This window comes from Chaetodon trifascialis, chromosome 4, assembly GCF_039877785.1.
Source record: "Chaetodon trifascialis isolate fChaTrf1 chromosome 4, fChaTrf1.hap1, whole genome shotgun sequence".
Classification (NCBI taxonomy): Eukaryota; Metazoa; Chordata; class Actinopteri; order Chaetodontiformes; family Chaetodontidae; genus Chaetodon; species Chaetodon trifascialis.
The window spans coordinates 16,288,110-16,307,055 of record NC_092059.1 but is presented as its reverse complement, the minus strand read 5'-3'; the positions used below and the strand labels follow the sequence as shown (position 1 = coordinate 16,307,055).

The following is an 18,946-nucleotide window of genomic DNA, read 5'->3' as shown; positions in this document are numbered from 1 at the left end:
GTTCATATATCTATGTGTTCAGTGCAAGAAAGAAAATCCTGTGTTTCAGTGAATTGACTAATCTTTCACTGACCCCTTTCTGCAGCCTTTAGAGGAAGCAACATCACACATACACACGGACAAATGCTCTTTCCCCCTTCTGTGCACCACTTACTAAATCCAGCTTGATGCTTAACGACTTCTCTCTGCTGTTCTTCTTCTGCCTAAAATACTATGTGCTGCGTGCCCCAAGCCCTTCCCCTTTGTCTTCCGGGGAGGGGTGAGCCAAGTAAAAGGAAGAGCGTCTGGAGGGGGAGAGATGAGTATCTAAGCTGCTGTGGGAGAGACCGGGGGAAGAGAGTGGAGATGAGCGGGGGTCACTGCTAGCAGCCTGCTGTGGGACTTTATGTTGGACTTTATTTCCATCAATTGGGACTTCTCCCACCTCTTCCTGTGATTATTGTGTCGTCATTATTAATCTCATGAGAGCAGAAAGATGGTTTGGACTGAGTAGTGCAAACTGAGAGTCAGCTTGAAACTTGAAAGGACTTCTGTGGTGGTAAGACAAACCTGAATTACTTGGTGAATTTACATACTGTTTGTCCAGAACAACCTTTTAAAAAATGAGTATGTATGACACTTTATGTGCACATTAGGAAACAGGAACAATTAAAACATACCTGAAGTGTAATATTTGTCGAGACGAACCCAAAAATAAGGAATGAGGAATTGTTAACATATTTAGCATACCCTTTCTGTACATTTCTGACTAAAAGTGCGACAGTTTATCAGAATAAATAGTGTTATTCTAGGATTCTTATTTCCCAGGACACCCAGTACAGGTTGCATTTAGTCAACTTTAATGGTTTAGTTCTGTTTTGTTGCTATCACTTAGCAAATGTACCCATAGGTAAAGTTTAACTTCTCATCACATCATTTGTCATTATGTCATATCTCAGAGATTTTCGGTATCCTTCCACTGAGAGAAAGCTGCAATAACTCATTTCACAGCTCATTAAATATGGCTAAACACAGACTTAGGATTACTATAATGTACTGATAGAATATTGTTTCAACATTTTAAAGAGCAATCATTCAGACGGTGGTTTTGTCGAAATGAGCTGAAGAGCAATTTCATGCCACATTTTCTTCAACTCAGCATTTACTTGAACTTTCAGTTGTCTTGGTGTTGCAGATATTGTTCCTGTGTAGTTCAGTGGGTCATACATGACACCAGACTTCCTGAAAACAAAACATTTGACCCTAGATTATTGGAGATGGACTCTGTTTTCACACAGTTGCAGAAGAAGCCTACTGAAAATCAGTGAAGCACAGCATCACATTGTCAGTGTGCTATCACCAGCCGCAGCCTTGTGACCCATACATTTAGTGTGGCATATGATACTGCTTGAAATATGGACTGCGGAAGTCATGAATTAAACACATACAGCGGTAAACAATATACAATCCATGCTCTTTGAGCCTCTTTGACCTGTAAAAAATAACACTGATCGCCTACTCCACCCTTTTCTTAATGTTTTATGTACATCAAGTCAATAAGGGCTGGCTCCCTATCCTAAAGAATGTATTTAGCTCCTCAGCATCATCAACAACTTTCCAGAGCTCTTGACAGCATACACATACATACACAACAATTGTTGTCTTTTCAGTAATACAACTTCTGCAGGAAGTGAAAAAAATAATACCTCAAATCAATTCACTAATGGTTTCAGCTCTAAATGTTTACTCATGATTCTGTTATTGGTAAGATTACTCATATACAGGTTCAAGACATTTACACCAGCTATATTCTGGCCCTTTTATGTGAAGTAATTAATTATAAGAAGACCCAGTTAAACCAGCTGGCTGTGAAGTTTCTCTTTTATTTGTTTACTTGACTGAGAGCACATTGCCGAAACCATTTTACTGGATGAGTAGACGAACAGACTTTGGCTTGGTGACATCATGCAGAGAGCCAGATTCCTTTTTGTTGATCATGTTCTTCTTGTTTGTATTATCCCCCATATTTAATGCTTGTGCTTATTCACATGCTTTCCTGCCTTGATAAAGTAAGGCACAACAACCTTTTTTATTAACGGACATTATAAATAAATGTTACGGAGAGGTTTGGCAATATGAACACGGAAAACAAATTTAGCAGTATGTACATGAAAAAGAAATCATCATTTGCTGTAGAGCACTGGTGGATTGTTCTGGGTATTGGATGGACTGCAGACAAACAGCCACAAGAACAGCAGGTAAAGTCTGTTTCACGCCACAAACCCATTTCAGAGGATGGAGTCTTGTGGACCAAACTTGTTCAGTATTTGAAAAGATGCGAGTTTGCACAGACAGCATTGTCCGTACAATACATACACCTCATAATTAAGTTTCTGTGGTTTCCCATTAGTTTGGAGATGAAACCACTGGACTGCCTCAGTGAAGCAATTTCGAATGTGACTTATTGATTTCAAAGGGCACTTTTGGCTAATGGTACACTAAAAAGGTCTTCATGGTCACACGAGCTGGCGCCAAGCACCATCTGTCTCATCCTAATATTCTCTAAGGGATAGAAGTAAGTACCTGATAATAGTATACTTAGCTTTTAGTGGAAGACCCAAAGGTCTCTCTTAATTCATGTATCTTTATGTTTTCTGCCTTTTTGGAAAATGTGACAATTAAACAGAAAACATGCAGTCATGGCTAGTGGGTGTTATGATTCATGTATTTTGAAAGGGAAAAAAAATGGAATCAAAGATAAGATTAGGTTATCCAGAAATGTATCTGATAGTTATAAAAACAACTCTTTATTTTGCGGGGGCATTCAGTCATCTGGGGATGTCCAGTGATTCGTAGAAATTTCCAGGACTGTGAAAAGATTAAGCTCGGGTGTGAATCTGCCACAGCGTGTAATGTGTGACATGAAGCGGCAGCCAAATCTACTTAGAAGGAAAAAAAGTCTTTATAACGCAAGCAAACAAATGTAATTTAAGCTTTGTAAATTTCACCTTTTCTTCATTTTGTTAAAAAGCTGGAAAATCTAAATAGGATTCTGCACATTGTCCTGCACTGTTAGTACATCTGTTGTTTCTCAGTAAATTCAAGGGTGGGACAGGCTAAAAAAAGACACCTGTTTGTTGGTTTTGTTGTGGTGTAGTTGTTGTTTGTGTATGCTACTCGTGGCATGAGAAAGCGTGCAGTGCAGCAATACACAATTGCATCTTCATACATCATTTGGCAAATTTGTTTGTTTGTTCTTCAGTCTGTTCTTCAGTCTGTTCAAGTTTAACATTAATATTCCAGAAAAATGGAACGCTTAACGTGTACCTCGACTTTGCTTGAAGTTGGTCTCATACTCTCTGACAATGGCGGGCATTGTGCACAGGCCAGGAGGGACAATATCATAGACTGATTGGGACACTGTGTTTATTTCCTGTTGGTGTCTCTGTCAGTACTATTCACATAACTGCATTTCCTGCCAGGATATGTGTCTATTTCGGTCTCTGTGCCACTCTCTCCATCGCCGTCCTATGACGCCACTGTCTGTATGTGTTTGTGTGAGTGTTATGTGTGTGCTGTGTCTGAGCTGTTATATTGACTTGATATGGTTTATATGGTCGTTCTAAATATCTGACAAGCCAACATGAAACCAATTTTCAGCAGCAGAAATTTTGCTGAATTCTCTGCCTGAATAGCTGGATAAGCACCATTTAGCATTGGATCCCCAAGAGTAAACAGAAATGTACTGCTTCACACGTATGCTGCCATGAAGTCTGCCACATTTGTGCAACAATACCAGCTGGATGGACAGTTCTTTCTGTTGTTCTTTCCCTTTGCTCAATTCATTTTTATCATATGTTTCATTGCATTTTTAATATTTGCCTTGCTGCAAGCCAAACTTCCCTTTCTGGAAAATGTCTTGAAATTTAACTTTTCTCTTTTTACTTTCGAGGATGAAGAGAGGAATAAAATCCCTCACACCAGTATTATATTTCCATCAGTGAGTCATCTGAAATCAACGGCACACCAGCTGACCACCATGAATTCCTCTGTGCTGCCACATGTCAACTACACCCCACGGTGCTACTCCATCAACAGTCCTCCATTCGGGTACCACCCCACCATTGCCTCAGCCTACTTCTCATCCATCTTCACCACTTTGGGTCTCACCTCCAATCTCATCGCCTTCATAGTTCTCCTCAAGTCCTTCCAGCGGACACGTAGCTGCTCACGCTCCTTCCTGATCTTCCTGGGCGGCCTGGTGGTCACTGACTTCATGGGTCTTCTGGTCACAGGCTCCATTGTGATCTCCTTCCATGTTACGCACTTTAATTGGCGGCAATTAGATCCAAACTGCCACTTCTGCAACTTCATGGGCATGTCCATGGTCTTCTATGGACTGTGCCCACTGCTGCTTGGTGCCGCCATGGCCATAGAGCGCTTCATTGGCATCAACTGTCCATTTGCACGTTCAGTCAGCATGAACAAGACCCGCACTCTCTCCATGGTGCTGATGGTTTGGCTGGTCGCTGGCTGCATTGCTCTGCTGCCCCTAACAGGCGTTGGAAGCTACCACATGCAGATGCCCGGCTCCTGGTGTTTTTTCAACATCAGCTCTGAGAGGTACGACCTGGGCTTCTCCCTGCTCTTCTCCCTGGTCGGGTTGATGTCTATCGCTGTGTCTTTTTTGTTGAACACGGTGAGCGTCGTGACTCTGATCAAGGTGTGCTGCGGACAGGACAGTACCCAGCGCCGCCGAGATAACGAAGTGGAGATGATGGTTCAGCTCATCCTCATCAATGTCATCGCTTCTATCTGCTGGTGCCCTCTACTGGTAAGTTTTCCCATTTTAGATGAATAAGCCCAATGTGTGTGTGTGTGTGTGTGTGTGTGTGTGTGTGTGTGTGTGTGTGTGTGTGTGTATGTGTGCATGTTTAGGTCTGGTTTTATGGAAAATAATAAAGTCACAATGAAAAGCAGACTCCCAAGATAACCATTGCAGTAAGTCACAGCAGGATTCCAAGTGGCAACTTCCGGGGATGAAAAATGAGATGCCAAAAGATGCCAAAAAATGCACTTCTTGGAATGGCCATTTGAGAGAACAGAATTAGAATTAGAATCCCATATTAAAATGGCCAACTTGTCACTGAGCTTCACACTGTCGCTTCAGAAACCTATGCAAAAAATCACAGAGACTATGTTCATGTTCTGTTTCAGTCTTTGGTTGTAGTTCACGTTTAGCTTAGTTCATCTTTACTTTGAAACACCGAAACCTGCAGAACATTTGCCTCCTCCTTCGAGCAGTGAGAGGAATTGATGTGCTTACGAAGCCATGGTCTCAGCGAAATCAAAGGATCACGGAATTCAGAGAAAATTACAGAAGGTCTGCAATGATAAATCTAATAAATGTCCTCAAAATTAAGCTATGTAGCCTAAATGTGAGTATAGATACCTAAAATATTAATGTAGTTGGCATACATATACATTGCCTGAATATAAATATGGATATTATGCAAATAAATATAGTAAATGGCCTGTTTCTAGAGAATGCTTCAATATACTACAAAACATACATAAAATATTCATTTTCTGTGGAATTGCTATAAATTTTTGTTGAACTTGGACTTTGGTAAGGCTTTCCCTAAACCGAGTGACACGGCTACAATGGGCCACTACTCCACAGGAAGGTCTCTGGCCCTGTTTCAACCACTGTGAATGAGTGTGGGCCTCTGTAATGATAGTCTGTGGTCTGTGACAGTGTGCAATGTGTGGTGACAAGACCCACGGGCGAATGCGCCTTCTTTGGCTGCAGTCAGGAAATATCTGTTCAGATGATCTTGATGTTTTCCTGCTTGCAAGGTTGTTGATGGGAAATTAAAAATATTTTCAGTCATGATGATGTCCACCAAATTGTGGGTTTCATAGGTATCTGAAAGCACCCAACCCCAGACCCTGACTACCATCTCTTGTTATCAGCACTGCCCATCAGCTGTATGAACCATAATGAGGCATCACAAGGTCTAAGCTCCTTTTCTACCTTCCCTTCAACATGCTTCATTTCTCCTTAGCAATGCAGCTTCTGATCTTACCCTTGATTAGAGAGCCCCTTAATGCCTTAGTTGAGATGTTACATCTCGGCTTTAGGGTGGGTGAAATCATTGCCTTTAAAGGAAAACTGTTCTGTGGCTTCATCTATTGTTTCAGTCTTTTTTAGCATTGCACTCACCAATGTCATTGCTGGTATCATGGCAACATCAGTTTATTCACAACTTGTATGACTGACTATTTATTCCCTCGCTGGACCTGTTTTTAAGATGTTGCCACATTCTGAGATCTCAGGACAAACTGCCCTGAGTGAAATGTTGTTCAGACCAATAGAACAAGCTATAGATATGGGCCCATACTGAACAATACTTTTGAATTTTCTTGTTTTTGTTATTATAAAATGAGTCAATTCTGATGAAAAGTGGGTGTTTCTTTCAGTCCAACATGCAGAGAAAAGAATGGGAAGGTTTAGGCCATCTGACTGGAGCATACACTCAGTGGCCACTTTATTAGGAACACCTGTACAATCCAGTGCACTTCAAGACAACAGCTCTGCCCTAAATTCTACCTTTACAACATTTCAAATGCTCAGTTTTTCTTAACTTTATTAGAAATTCATTTATATGTTTATTATTGAGGTTGTGGTTTGCAGTGATGTTGAACTGGACTACACTAAATTGAAAGGTGTTTCTAATTTTTTGTCCTGCTTGTTTACATAAATGAGAGGGGGCAGAATATTAGAAACACCTGTCAATATAATGCAGACCAGTACACTACCACCACTTAAAATGACCTCTGTGCTTGACTTTGTAGCAGAACAGTTGGATTAAATTGTACAGGTGTACCTAATAAAGTGGCCATTGTGTGTATCAATCTGAACTCCTGTCTAACCTCAGTTGTGTGACGCCCTGCACAGATATATATTCTGATGAGCGTGGTGACTGCTGATCCTGTAAGAGATGAAATTGTTTTGTTCTACATACGAATGGCCACCTGCAATCAGATATTTGACCCCTGGATATACATCTTGTTTCAAGTGTCCCGACTCAGGCGAGTAAAAAGTAAGACAGAAAACATCTAAAGGTACAATGACACAGCTTTCCCATTGTAACTGCTCACCACCATCATCACTCCGGGCTATGGATCGGACCCCTACTTTCGCATGCCCTAAACATCTGCCAGTGACACTCATGGATGGACTCACTTGTACATCACTCCATGCCTTAGAGCTTCCATACCTTTACACATAACATCTAAGTATCGATGGCAGCATGCTTTGTAGTGCAGCCAGCCTTGGTTTTGCTGCTGCTATGTGCACTTGATTCCACTCCCAGCCAGTTAATGAGCATTTCACTTGAATAGTTTCAGCACTGTGTCATGTTTGTTTGTTACCTTTGTGCATGCTTGCACAAATTGCTGAAATAACACAAGATGGTTTCTATTAGCCACACCCCGATAGCTTAATGATCTGCAGATTGTAGCTTTATTTAGCTCAAACATTTCTTTGAAGCAGAGCTGCAGATCCTTACAGATAAGAGAGAATCCTTGAGAAAGTTGTTTAGGCTCAGTAATCATAATGCTTCTGAAAAATTTAATCCAGCTACAGGATCTTGAAATAACTTTGGGACTACCAAGACCATGAATGCTACCTTCTCTGAGAGTGGAAGTTAGCCACTAAGCTAACATGCATCCTGGAGAACTGGCTGTATAACCTCTGCCTCTGAGAAAAGTTTGCCTAACTAAACCTGTGGTTTGCACTTGAACATCTCAACCCTGGCATGCAACAGTTTTTACTATGGATTTAGGTAACTTTCTTCCCCGCACTGCTTGGATGTAAGCTGTACCAGAGCTTTTTTTATTATTATGATCATTACACCAGCTGAATTTGAAACAGAGAAAACAATAAGACAATGTGTCATTCCTAAAGGAGCTTGTTAGCATGTTTTACCCCCACAAGAGACTGCTGGGCTAATGCTAATGAGGCTATGCCTTACATAAAATGCTGCAGCTTAACTAAAGCAGTGGGGATAATTGGGTTACAGCAGCCACTGCCTCAGGAGGGCAATGGTAAAATTAACCTAGCCATTCCCTCAATGGACTAAACACATGTGTGTCCATGTCCAATAATAACCAATTTCATCTTTTCCCTCTCCTCCCTTTTTTCTACTGCTTTCCCTCCCACTTTTTTCAACTATAATTTGTTGTCTTATATAATTTGCTTCTTTTCTCCCCTGCAATTGTTTGACTTTGACTCATCTCATCCCTCTCACACTCCTTTTGTCCATCACTTATTTCCTGTCCTTGCTTCTTCTGTCCTTTGTCTCTGTCCTCATCCCACATTCCATCTCTCCACCACCAGGTCTTCATTGCACAAACTGTGCTGTCTGGAGGTCCTCTTCAGGTCAAATACCTCCTCCTATGGCTACGCTTTGCCACCTGGAACCAGATCCTGGATCCGTGGGTATATATCCTGTTTCGCAGGTCAGTTCTTAGGAGAATCTACCCGCGCCTCCCGTGGTCTCGGGGCTCCATCATGACATTGTACCCATCATTCAGCGACACCATTCGCAGGTTCACACGCTCCTCACTTGGGAGCACCATGGGCTCAGATGAAACAGGAGAGATGGAAAAATCAGACGTAACAGCTAGATCTTCTTTGAAGCCACTACCTCCGTCTCAGTGATTGGCTGAATTTGAGCTGTTGTTGCAGCAGACTGAGTGATATCATTGGTCATAGTATGTGTTTGAATGTGTGTATTCAAGCTTTGATGAGTTTTCATGTTAACTTTGGCCAGTATGGCAGGATTGCATCAACAATCTGATTAATATATTATTGCATACCATTGAAATGTTTAGCAATATTAGCAATGACACTTTAACCTGTGATCTGTTCATTCTGCTCTGCCAGGTGATTTTATGATATTTTAGGTTTAAACATTTTGTTACAGTGGATCAGGGCATTCTCTGCTCATTCAGGCAATTATTTCAGTGGAAATACTTCATTCTAGTAGGACATTATGTCTTACACACTTTGCTCAGATGCTCTTGAGTGTCACAGGAGACCCAATACTGACCATTAATTGTTCCTTTCTGATGGTATTTGTGTACCTTAAAATTGAAAATCCTATCACAAAAATGAAATAATGCTTAGACTGCATTTATACAATACAATACAATGCATGTATTTCCTATGTGTTAAATGTTTTGATGACGCATGCAAATCAAAACAAACGGTCCAGACCTTGACATGACCACTTTTTTCAGATCCCTCGGTGGGATCCTCTGGTTCGCTTGTCATTAATCAACATATCCTCTTTTACTGGGGAAAAAAAGGTAAATAAGATAAATAATGATGTGATTATTGTAAATTAAATTGTAAATATGGACACAGACCTTGAAAATTAGCTTATGTTGTCAATAGTAAAACATTTTTTTCCCACTGTCAACTTCAGAAATGTGACCAAAAATATTACAGTATTTATTTGAGATGTATTATGCGTATTATGCTGCACAAGATGTCATATTTACATAGTAGTTCCCTAACTGCTATATAAAAACTATGTCTGACATTAGCTATTGAGTATCACTGATACAAAAAGCTGAGAAAGTTTAATTGTTGCTATATGAAGATTTATGTTCTCTACTATCTATGACAAATATATCATCATGTTACTACACTCATATATTATGTAATAAGCCATTTCACCACTTTATGCACTGTATCACTGGAGTGGTTTGGCTTAATTTCAAGCTCTCTCATCTTAAACCATCAGATCAATCAAATATGAAAACAAATATTTTCTCACAACTATTGGCATCTAGCTATGAAGATAATTTTGATTTCAACTGCCGAAATTATGATGTGTTTAAGTGAGGAGAAGATTGATAAGTAAGTGCAAATGGTTAGGCGCAAGTGTGACAAAGGATAAGTGGGGGGAAATACATATCATGTAATTTGAGTAAACGGACTGTTTTAAAACAGTGTTGAAGTCTAATATTTCCATCTGGAGAAAGCACAGATTTCTTATCAAAATGTGTATATGAGTGTGCCTACCTCAGTTTTACATTTGGAGAGTATTATGCTAATATTTCTTACACTCTGAGGTGCCGAGGGGGTGGGAAAATTCAAAATAATTCATGTTTTTCAGGGCAATGTTGGAATAAGAAGCTTTGCTAACAAGCTTGGGCTGAGACAGAATCTTAATATAGGTTCATAATATCAGATCCTCCTCTCTTTCACGGGCCACAGTCCAGTGCCAGTAAAACTGTTTCTGCACAGACCACCTTGGCCTCACAGAGATGTTTATCTTAAACTTCAAGTTGCTGTAAACTGAAAAGGTGTTTATATTAACAATGAACAGCGAGTGGAGGATAATTTAGTTGTTGGATAATAATTTGGACAGTGTAATGATGCTGTAGCTGAATTATAATATTTTAATTCTAATACATACTGTAATGAAACTGAAACAGGCATTTCTTGCTCTGCTTGATTACTCAGTCACCCAGCTGATCTTGCACATAATTTGTTTTCATTGTGTTATTGCTCATATCAATCAGACTGTCACTCAATTACCAAAGAAACCACTGAACCAATCACTGATAATGGTTGAGATGTGTCTCACTTTAACATCCTTTGCAGTGTCATTGCAGTGAAAATGAAGTGTAAATGTTGAACGTGCTTGGCAGAAATGGCAAGTGATTATGCAGAAAAATAAAGGATTTGTAAAATAAATGGGCTTTTCTGTTAAACACACACAGGCTTGACCACTATGATTTCAGTCTTTTTAGATACATTTATGCGAACTTTGCCATACATTTTCAGGTCTTCATAACCAGGTGCAATCGTACGCAAACTGTTAAAACAAAGCACAACTATCTGATGCAGTGTATCCAGAGAGAGTGAAGCCGAGTCAAACTACATTTTGAAATTTGGCAGGTCAGCTTACATGTGTAAAAATATGTTGTTTAAATATGTTGTTTGGTGAGCCAAATAACATAAAAGTGACAAACTCCAACATGTAGTTTGACACTTCCTTCTTTTTCCAGTAAATACTCTCCTATGGGGAGACAGAAAGACAGAGCAGCACATTGAGAGTAAGAGCCATGATACTGAAGATACTGATATATTTATATTGTCTGTGAAACAAACCAGAAAAGTGCATGGACATGAAGACCTTCATTTTTCCGGGCAAAATCTAGGAAATGGTTGACACGAGCACAGGGGTTAGATTTGTTTATTATTCTATTTTTATTTGGGAAGTATGCGCTCGGGCTCCCCGAGGAAGACCCAGGACACGCTGGAGTGACTATGTTGCTCGGCTGGCCTGGGAACGCCTCGGGATCCCCCCCAGAAGAGCTAGAGGAAGTGTATGGGGAGAGGAAAGTTTGGGCGCCCCTGCTCAGACTGCTGCCCCCACGACCCGGCCCCAGATGAAGCGGGAGAAGATGGATGGATGGATGGATGGATGGATGGATGGATGGATGGATGGATGGATGGATGGATGGATGGATGGATGGATGGGCTTGGTATCTGTTTGACAGTAATAATCATGTGGGAAAATGTGTGGGGTTGTATGAGGTACTTGTCCATAGTCATTGCATTACCTATAGTGGATGGTGGTCAGCAACCCCCAGTGTGGAGAGTAGTGCTGGCATGGAAGGTAAGCAATGTCCTGCTGTAGACGGGGTCAGGAACAAAATAAAATTAAGATCAGTTAAAGTGTGCACTATATCTGTAATAATTTTAGCGCATTACCTTGCCGTCAGACAGCCCTTTCATTTGGCACTACATTTTCTCAAACATAGAACTCCTATATTCCTTTACCACTACAGGAAATGACAGCAAATGCAAGAAAATAAAAATGATTGAGAAATGAGGGGAAACTTCTGTGGAAACTGCATTTCTTTACTGGTTGTTTAGTAAGTCGTTTCATTTATTTGTAGGCATTTAGCACTGTATTACCTGATAGTTGAGTACAGCAGTGCTCTTCAGCAAGTGTCTATGTGGGTTATTCAGCGGTGGTTGTCTACAGTTGAGAAAATACGGTGCTAGAGGAAAGGGCTGTCTGACAGCAAGGTAATGCAGTGAAAATATTCAGAATATAGCATATACCTAAAGTGATATTGATTATTTTGGGTGGACCTTCTTTAAGGTGGCTAAAATGCGTTCTGCTGTTGACCCTGTCCACAGCAGTTCATTGCTTAGCTTCTGGTGTTTACTTCTCCAAACTGGGGCATGCTGAGCGCTGTAGGTACTGCACTGACTATGAATAAGTAATTAAAAAAATCGTATGTAATTTAAGTTCAGATCAGTCACTACTGATACTGAGAATATTTAAAATGCGCTTTCTATGTTGAGGTTTTATTTGCACTGGGGCCGCTTAGGCGTTTCAAAATAGGTTAATCAATCTTATATGAATATATAGTATTTTATATCTAATCTTGCATGAAAATCTTTATCTTGTACAGGCTATTGGTATTGGAGAAGTAGGCCAATACATACTGACTGTGTGGCCTCAAAATGTCTCCTTGTTACCCTCTTGTTTTTCCCAGCGAGTCCTCATCAGAGGAAAAAAGTTTACTCTAGCTTATCTAACTTCCTTGATTGGCTGCATGATTGTCCACTGTTTCGCAGTTATGTTTCCTGACACGTTGTTTACATATCTGCACCCTAATGCTCTACATCCATGTGGAGAAAGCCCTCCAAACATTTTGTAAACCTTTATCTTAAATCAAAAGATAATAAGCCTGTATTTCTGTGAACACACTGAATTTACTGTCACTGTGTTCCAGAGGTGGGAATAAGTCTCAAGCAAGCCCAAGTTACTGTCATGAGAATCATGCAGTTCAAGTTGAGTCCCTGTAGAGTTCCAGCAAGGTCAAGCAAGTCAAGCTGTACGAACGAAATTCTGATGAATCTGAGTCAGATGGTGATGTGATGTTTCCACATTTAAAGCAGTGAAGCTGCAGTGGTCATGAAAAGTTGAGTTTCATTTTCAACATTAACAATAACTGTTGCAGCCTGGTTTCACCTTATACTGTAAATCTTGCTGATATTTGACATTTTGTGGCGATCAGGAACAAGCTTCCTGAATGAGCAACAATGGAAAGCCGGATCGGAGATTCATCATGGTGGCTTACTACTGCTAGTTATTTCTATAAGGAAACAAAACAACGAGTATTACCCAGACCAAATCACAGATGTCAGCCAAATCCACAGAAACTGTGGTCACCATGCAGGTTCAGAGAAGTGGTTTATATCGCCAGCTTGGAAAATTTCATCAACCGCTCGTACCTGCAGTTCAACATGTCAGCGCATCAGACTCCACTCTGAAATTATACTGTAGACACTTCAGATCATTTCTAATATACAAGAGACCATGATGCATAAGCATACACTAGGTCTACTACCATCATCAGCAACATAGTCCTTGAATCCATATTTTATTGGCCCCCTGCCCTCCATGATTACGTTGCGTTGGTTCACGTTGGTCTGCCACTTCTTAGTAGCCACGTTTGCTTGAGTCATGTCATGTTCCTGGAGATCATGTGCTAAAATACCAGGTGTAGTCGCCACAAACATGGCTCAAACAGTGGTCTGCCGCTTGGCATTCAGCCTTGCCTCGTTGTCACGCTGCCACCATTGTGTCCTTTTCCTGATGAGAAAAACTCAGCTCATATACACGTACTGCTAATCTGAACCATGTCGCTTTGATACCTATTATAGAAACATTGATATGATGGATATGAAACATACAAACCTGTGGTTTGAAGAAATGTACAATGCCAACATTTTATTGTGACAGCTGGGCTGTGTTTTCCAGGATCATCACCTAAATCTCTGCACCATAAAGATTAATTTTAATCTTTGACGTCAATACAAATTAAATTACAAGCTACGCTGCAATTTTCTGTTTTGTGTTTATTGTAAAGCTTTAATATTAAGAGCAATGATCTACTGATGAGCAAATTATTGTCAGTTGACTGTTCAAAGGGAAATGGTTGAATTAATTGCAGTCCTTGTCATGGTTTTAAATGGAGTGATAAAACATACAAGGACAGGGAAAGCAACATTCTTAATGTCTTAAATGTCTAAATTCTACCGTTCTTGACGTCTCCAATAGCTCCCCATACATCAAACAAAAACACATCAGGGAAAGCAAAATCTCCCAGAACTGAGTCCAAGGCTTCTGCAAAGTCGTCAGGGTTCTTCTTGTCTTTGCCCGCTTCCACGATGGTGGTCGCTGCAGAACAGAGGGAGATGGGACAGATTTGAAGTTAACTTGATAGCTACCACCAAATCCTGGTAAGTTCGCTATCCCAACAAACTATGGACAGAGAACTCGCCCATAGTAAGTCAAATGTTTTCCATCTTCCTTCTATAATGCTTAAAAATGAAAGGACACAATCCAAGCAAACAAAAGAGGTAAGTAGACATCATTAACCTAATATAAATGAGGTCTAAACAGTCAAATGTCCTTTTGGAAGTCGGGCCATTGGCTTTGGATGCCTGGGAAGGTACAAACTCATATGACTGGCCAAAATTATGCATCCCACACAAAATCCTGATTCTTCCAAGGTCGCATCGTCATAGAGATTTTTTTTTTTTTTTTTTAATTTCAGTTGTGGTGATATTGAGGATGGATGCCCACAAATGATGCTGCCAATTGCTTTATTGTAGTTCTGCTTAGACTATGACTTCTAATTATGTTCTTCCTCAGCAGGTGAAAGGATGATGTCATTTCAGTGGCAAATGAAAGCACTGCAGAAAGCTGATCAACTGGCCTTGGGTGTTAAATTTGTCATCTATTTGTCTATTTTCCATCAGCCTGCTATTGCTATTGCTTCTGCCACCACGGATCACTGAACGCTAAAACCTCTTATTCTCTGAAACAAAAATGTTGAGATAATTATTCCAAAAAAAAAAAAAATGCACTCCCAGCAGCTCCCTGGAGGCGCATTATATTATCATCAATGATTTGTGGTGAGTATGAAATCTGAGGAGCATTTTTTCCTTTACTCCATCCCAAGCTTGAAGTGGGCTGCTCTCTCTCAGAGCAGCAAAGCACAGTAAACACTTCTAACTCCTGGGTTTGGGTGCGAGCATCCATTCTTACGTCTAAATGCGGACTCAGAGGTGATGTTTTGTTTTTTAAGGACACAAGTATAATGTGGGTGGTCTCACCCAGCTCCAGATCTCTGATGCCCATGTAGCTCTCCAGCAGGTCGTCCACTTTCTTGGTGGCCCGTTCTTCAAACTCATTCTGCTGGCAGAGCACATAGGAAAATAGACAGGTGTCGGTGGAAATGAAGGGTGTTCACACTCCAAATATGGTGATATAAACTCCATAAGAGCCTATCTTCTCATGCCGAGGGCTATTGTTTATCACCATCTTCATGTGCTATAAATATGATGAAATTGTTAAGTGTTTGCCTGTCAAGTGATTCAATTCCTTGCTTCTTGCGAAACAGTGAACTTTTTCACCCTCCAAACTTTTTCCAAGCAATATAATGTGTATTCATGGTTTAATGTGAAACATCCGGCACTGAAGTGTAGGAAATTACAGTCACTTTGTTTACAGGCGCAACGAAGCTGAGAGGCATTGTTCAATAAGGAACAATGCCACATAACAAGACTGATTGTGTGACTGCGTGTGCTTGTTAGTTTATGTGTGAGCTGGGGTTGTTCAGTTCAGTTCAGTTCAGTTCAGGTCATGTAGTGTCCCACATGGGTGGGAGCCCATACAATCAGTGCTTTTAGCATCTCTGCATATCAAAAAACCTTAAAGACAAAATGAAAATGATGTAATCGGCTGTAATAGAAGACATTTCCAGTTGTCTAAAACAGTTCTGCGTGTGTTTTGGGCTTTCTGCACATTAATGTGTATACATGTCACCAGTGTTGTGCCTGAACGCGTTTACTGAACGATAGTTCATGAATTCATATTTTGGGCGAACGTGAACTGAACGTACTGTATTACTGCCTGATGAATGTAACTGTGAACTCGTTCATTCTGGTGTCTGTGAACGGCACGCTTTCTCAGTTTAACTTCGTTCAATAGGGTGCCAGATATCTATAGAGCCTTCCAGGCGAAAACCCGGCTAAAACACACCGTAAACAGGCCTTAAAAAGTAGCGAGGAAAAAGCCCAATCTGGCAACACCAGCCACCAGTGTTGCATTGCCGCATGCATCATCAAAACAAAAACCAGCATGTAGGTGACAAAGCGGCAAGGCGGCCTCGTATGATCATTAAAACGAGTTTTATGACAAGGTCGGTCAGGATGGGAAAAATCTTACTCTTACTCTTACTTACCACTTCAGTTACATGGGGTGAAAGCTGCAGCTGCTACAAGTGTGGACTGAATGGACAGCAACAAAGTGTTAAAGCAACAATGGGCAAATGCTGTCCCCTCATTGCCAAAGTAAAAAAAAAACATTGGATAAGGATTCAAAATTGGATATGAAGATGAAATCTGGCGCATAGTTACAGTGTTAAAACAAAATAATTGCTGTCTGTGGTTCTATATGGGCTGTGGCAATAATTTTGAAAAACAATAGTTCACAGCAACATATGGGAAAAAAAAGAACAATGAACTAGTTAATTTTTGGAACGTGAACTTAGTTCAAAATTGTGAACTATGAACTGAGCTAGTTCATTTTAAAATTTGTGAACTGAACTTTGAACTAGTTCATGTAGAAAGTGAACTTTCCCAACACTGCATATCTGAGCACATCAGGAGGTTCAGCAGTCGTCATCCTGCAGAGCGTGTGAAACTCACCACTTCCTGAACTGTAGCAGCACCCTTGGAGCGAAGACGGAGCGTCTCCCTCCCGTTCACCATCTTACCCTCATTGGATTTTGGCGCTCTGGTCCTCATTCCAATCATGTCTGACCACACACACATAAACAGAATAATACGCATTAATCAAATTAAAGAGACACTCTTCATTCTTCATCTTGTGCAGGTGCCACTCTTTCCTGTGTCTGTTCAACCACTGGGACTCCGGCTGCTAACTATCATGTGGAAAAGACACATTTAGCAGAGGTGTTGCCTCGTTCTGATGTGCGCTTCTTGTCTCTCAAATGGGCCCATCATGTCTAGGTGTTATTATTAGCCATTGAAGGAGGCGTGCTGTAATAGAGTTAATGAGACTCATGGATTGTCCAATCTATCTGTTGTCCCATTAACCAAAAAGACAGACTTTGTTTGTGTCAGCAATAAAGTTGCTGGCTGTGAATCAGCTGCTGAGGTCTATGGGAATATATTTCCACATTATCATTTCCTCTGTAGCCATGCTGGCACAGTGGCTCTAGGGAAGGCAATGCCAGTCTGTTAGTCAGTTGTTTCTCTACTTTAGTCAAGACTAAAATATCTGAGAGAAAATCCTACTGGCCTAGTAACCTCTGACTTTTCATCTAGCACTCCCAGCAGACCAAGTATCTTAACAGCTATTAAATGAATTGGACCGTCCTGTTTCACAGATAATGTTTTCTACTGACTTTGATGATTCCATAACTTTTCATGAAGTGAAAATGTCTCAGCATCTATTGGATGGTTGTCATGAAATGTGGTGTCGACACTCAGTTCCCCCTCAGGATTCATTTTTACAACTTTGGTGATGGTTTAACTGCCTCAGCTATACTTTGTGTCTAGTGACAATTAGCTATTGTTAAAACCATAACACTGTAAACCAGTGGTTCTCAAACAGGAATTTGTCAGCATGTTAGCATGCTGATGTTATTAGCATGCTGAAAGCACCACTAGCGTAGCTGTATCTCATAGTCTTGGGCACACACATGCCCTGAGGCCTACGTGAAAATGCACATCTGTATTCAGTATTAAAGGTCATTGATTCCAAAGGGGAAATAAACCCTCTCCTGAGGGAGGTCAGAGATCAACATTAGCTATATCACACTAACAGATGCTGATACTCTGGAAGCATCTACTGTTTGTCTCTCTGTAAGTTTCTTTACGTGAGCCACTTGCACACCTTATTAATTGGACTTACAGTCGCACAGTCCGGTTGCTGCCACCTCACAAACACCAGCACAGTGAGATCATGTAGTGTGGTAAAAGTTTAGATGTAAATAATTGTGCTTTATAATTAATCTGACTGCAAGTGGAACCATGTTTCAATTGCAAATGTGAATTAACACCTCGTGTTCTCTTTGGCTAATACTGCTGACATTTAGGCCCATAATGAAGTCCCAGCTCTGTTTCATTCAGAATGTTAATTAGTGCAATAAATCTTTTTACTCATGAGATCTAATCCATCCTATTCAGATTTGGCAGCCAGCCATCATGTGTGTGTTTCAATTATTGAGAGATTTCATTAACGCCCACAAAAACGGTAATAGGCAGGTTTATGCAGAGAAATGAGGGGGTATGTTTCTGCTCTGATCATCACTTACACCTAAACTGCTCCACTTTTTAAACTCTTGACGAAGCTATTGCATTTACCCTGCCAGATCACTACATGCATGCATTAATGTTATTTTACGGACCTTTAAGTCAAGGTCTTCACCAAACAGAATACGATTTTTTAGCCAGACTACATATCTGTTGAGCCTGACAAAAACAAGCAGTTGTGTTTTGCATGTTTTGTCTACTATTTTGCTGTTTCTCAACAACTTCAGAAGGTATGGAAACACTACACTAAGATGATACTGATTGCTAACAGGAAGTCGGCCCGTTGACCATGGATTTAGCTTCCTGTCTGATAAGTGAGGTTGTAGACAACTGGGCTCCAGCCCCATGTGCTATATACACTTAGCAAAGAGGACTTCCTTCTTTCCTCGCCATGTTCTAAACCGAATGCAATAAATAACCCACTTATTGTCCTTTTGACAGGTCTTGGAAGGGAAAAAGTCAGGAGGACCTCATGGTCTGCCCTGATAAAAGGTCACAGTTTGAAAGTGC

The 18,946-nt window shown here is 40.6% G+C and overlaps 2 protein-coding genes across 2 annotated transcripts in view; one reads left to right on the top strand and one right to left on the bottom strand.

The window, feature by feature from the left end:
* The first annotated feature begins 346 nt into the window (after nucleotides 1-346).
* On the top strand, nucleotides 347-10,770 carry tbxa2r (thromboxane A2 receptor). Its single transcript, XM_070961262.1, has 3 exons — nucleotides 347-535; nucleotides 3,932-4,813; nucleotides 8,384-10,770. The coding sequence occupies exons 2-3, from the start codon at nucleotides 4,019-4,021 to the stop codon at nucleotides 8,705-8,707; spliced, it is 1,119 nt and encodes a 372-aa protein (XP_070817363.1). The 5' UTR covers nucleotides 347-535; nucleotides 3,932-4,018; the 3' UTR covers nucleotides 8,708-10,770.
* Nucleotides 10,771-14,115: 3,345 nt separating this feature from the next.
* gipc3 (GIPC PDZ domain containing family, member 3) overlaps nucleotides 14,116-18,946 on the bottom strand; it is an 11,510-nt gene continuing 6,679 nt past the window's right edge. Inside the window, exons 4-6 of the mRNA XM_070961448.1 lie at nucleotides 16,805-16,914; nucleotides 15,209-15,290; nucleotides 14,116-14,267 (exon numbers count right to left, since the gene is read on the bottom strand). Coding sequence (XP_070817549.1) covers nucleotides 14,116-14,267; nucleotides 15,209-15,290; nucleotides 16,805-16,914 — 344 coding nt within the window. The remainder of the gene's footprint in view (nucleotides 14,268-15,208; nucleotides 15,291-16,804; nucleotides 16,915-18,946) is intronic.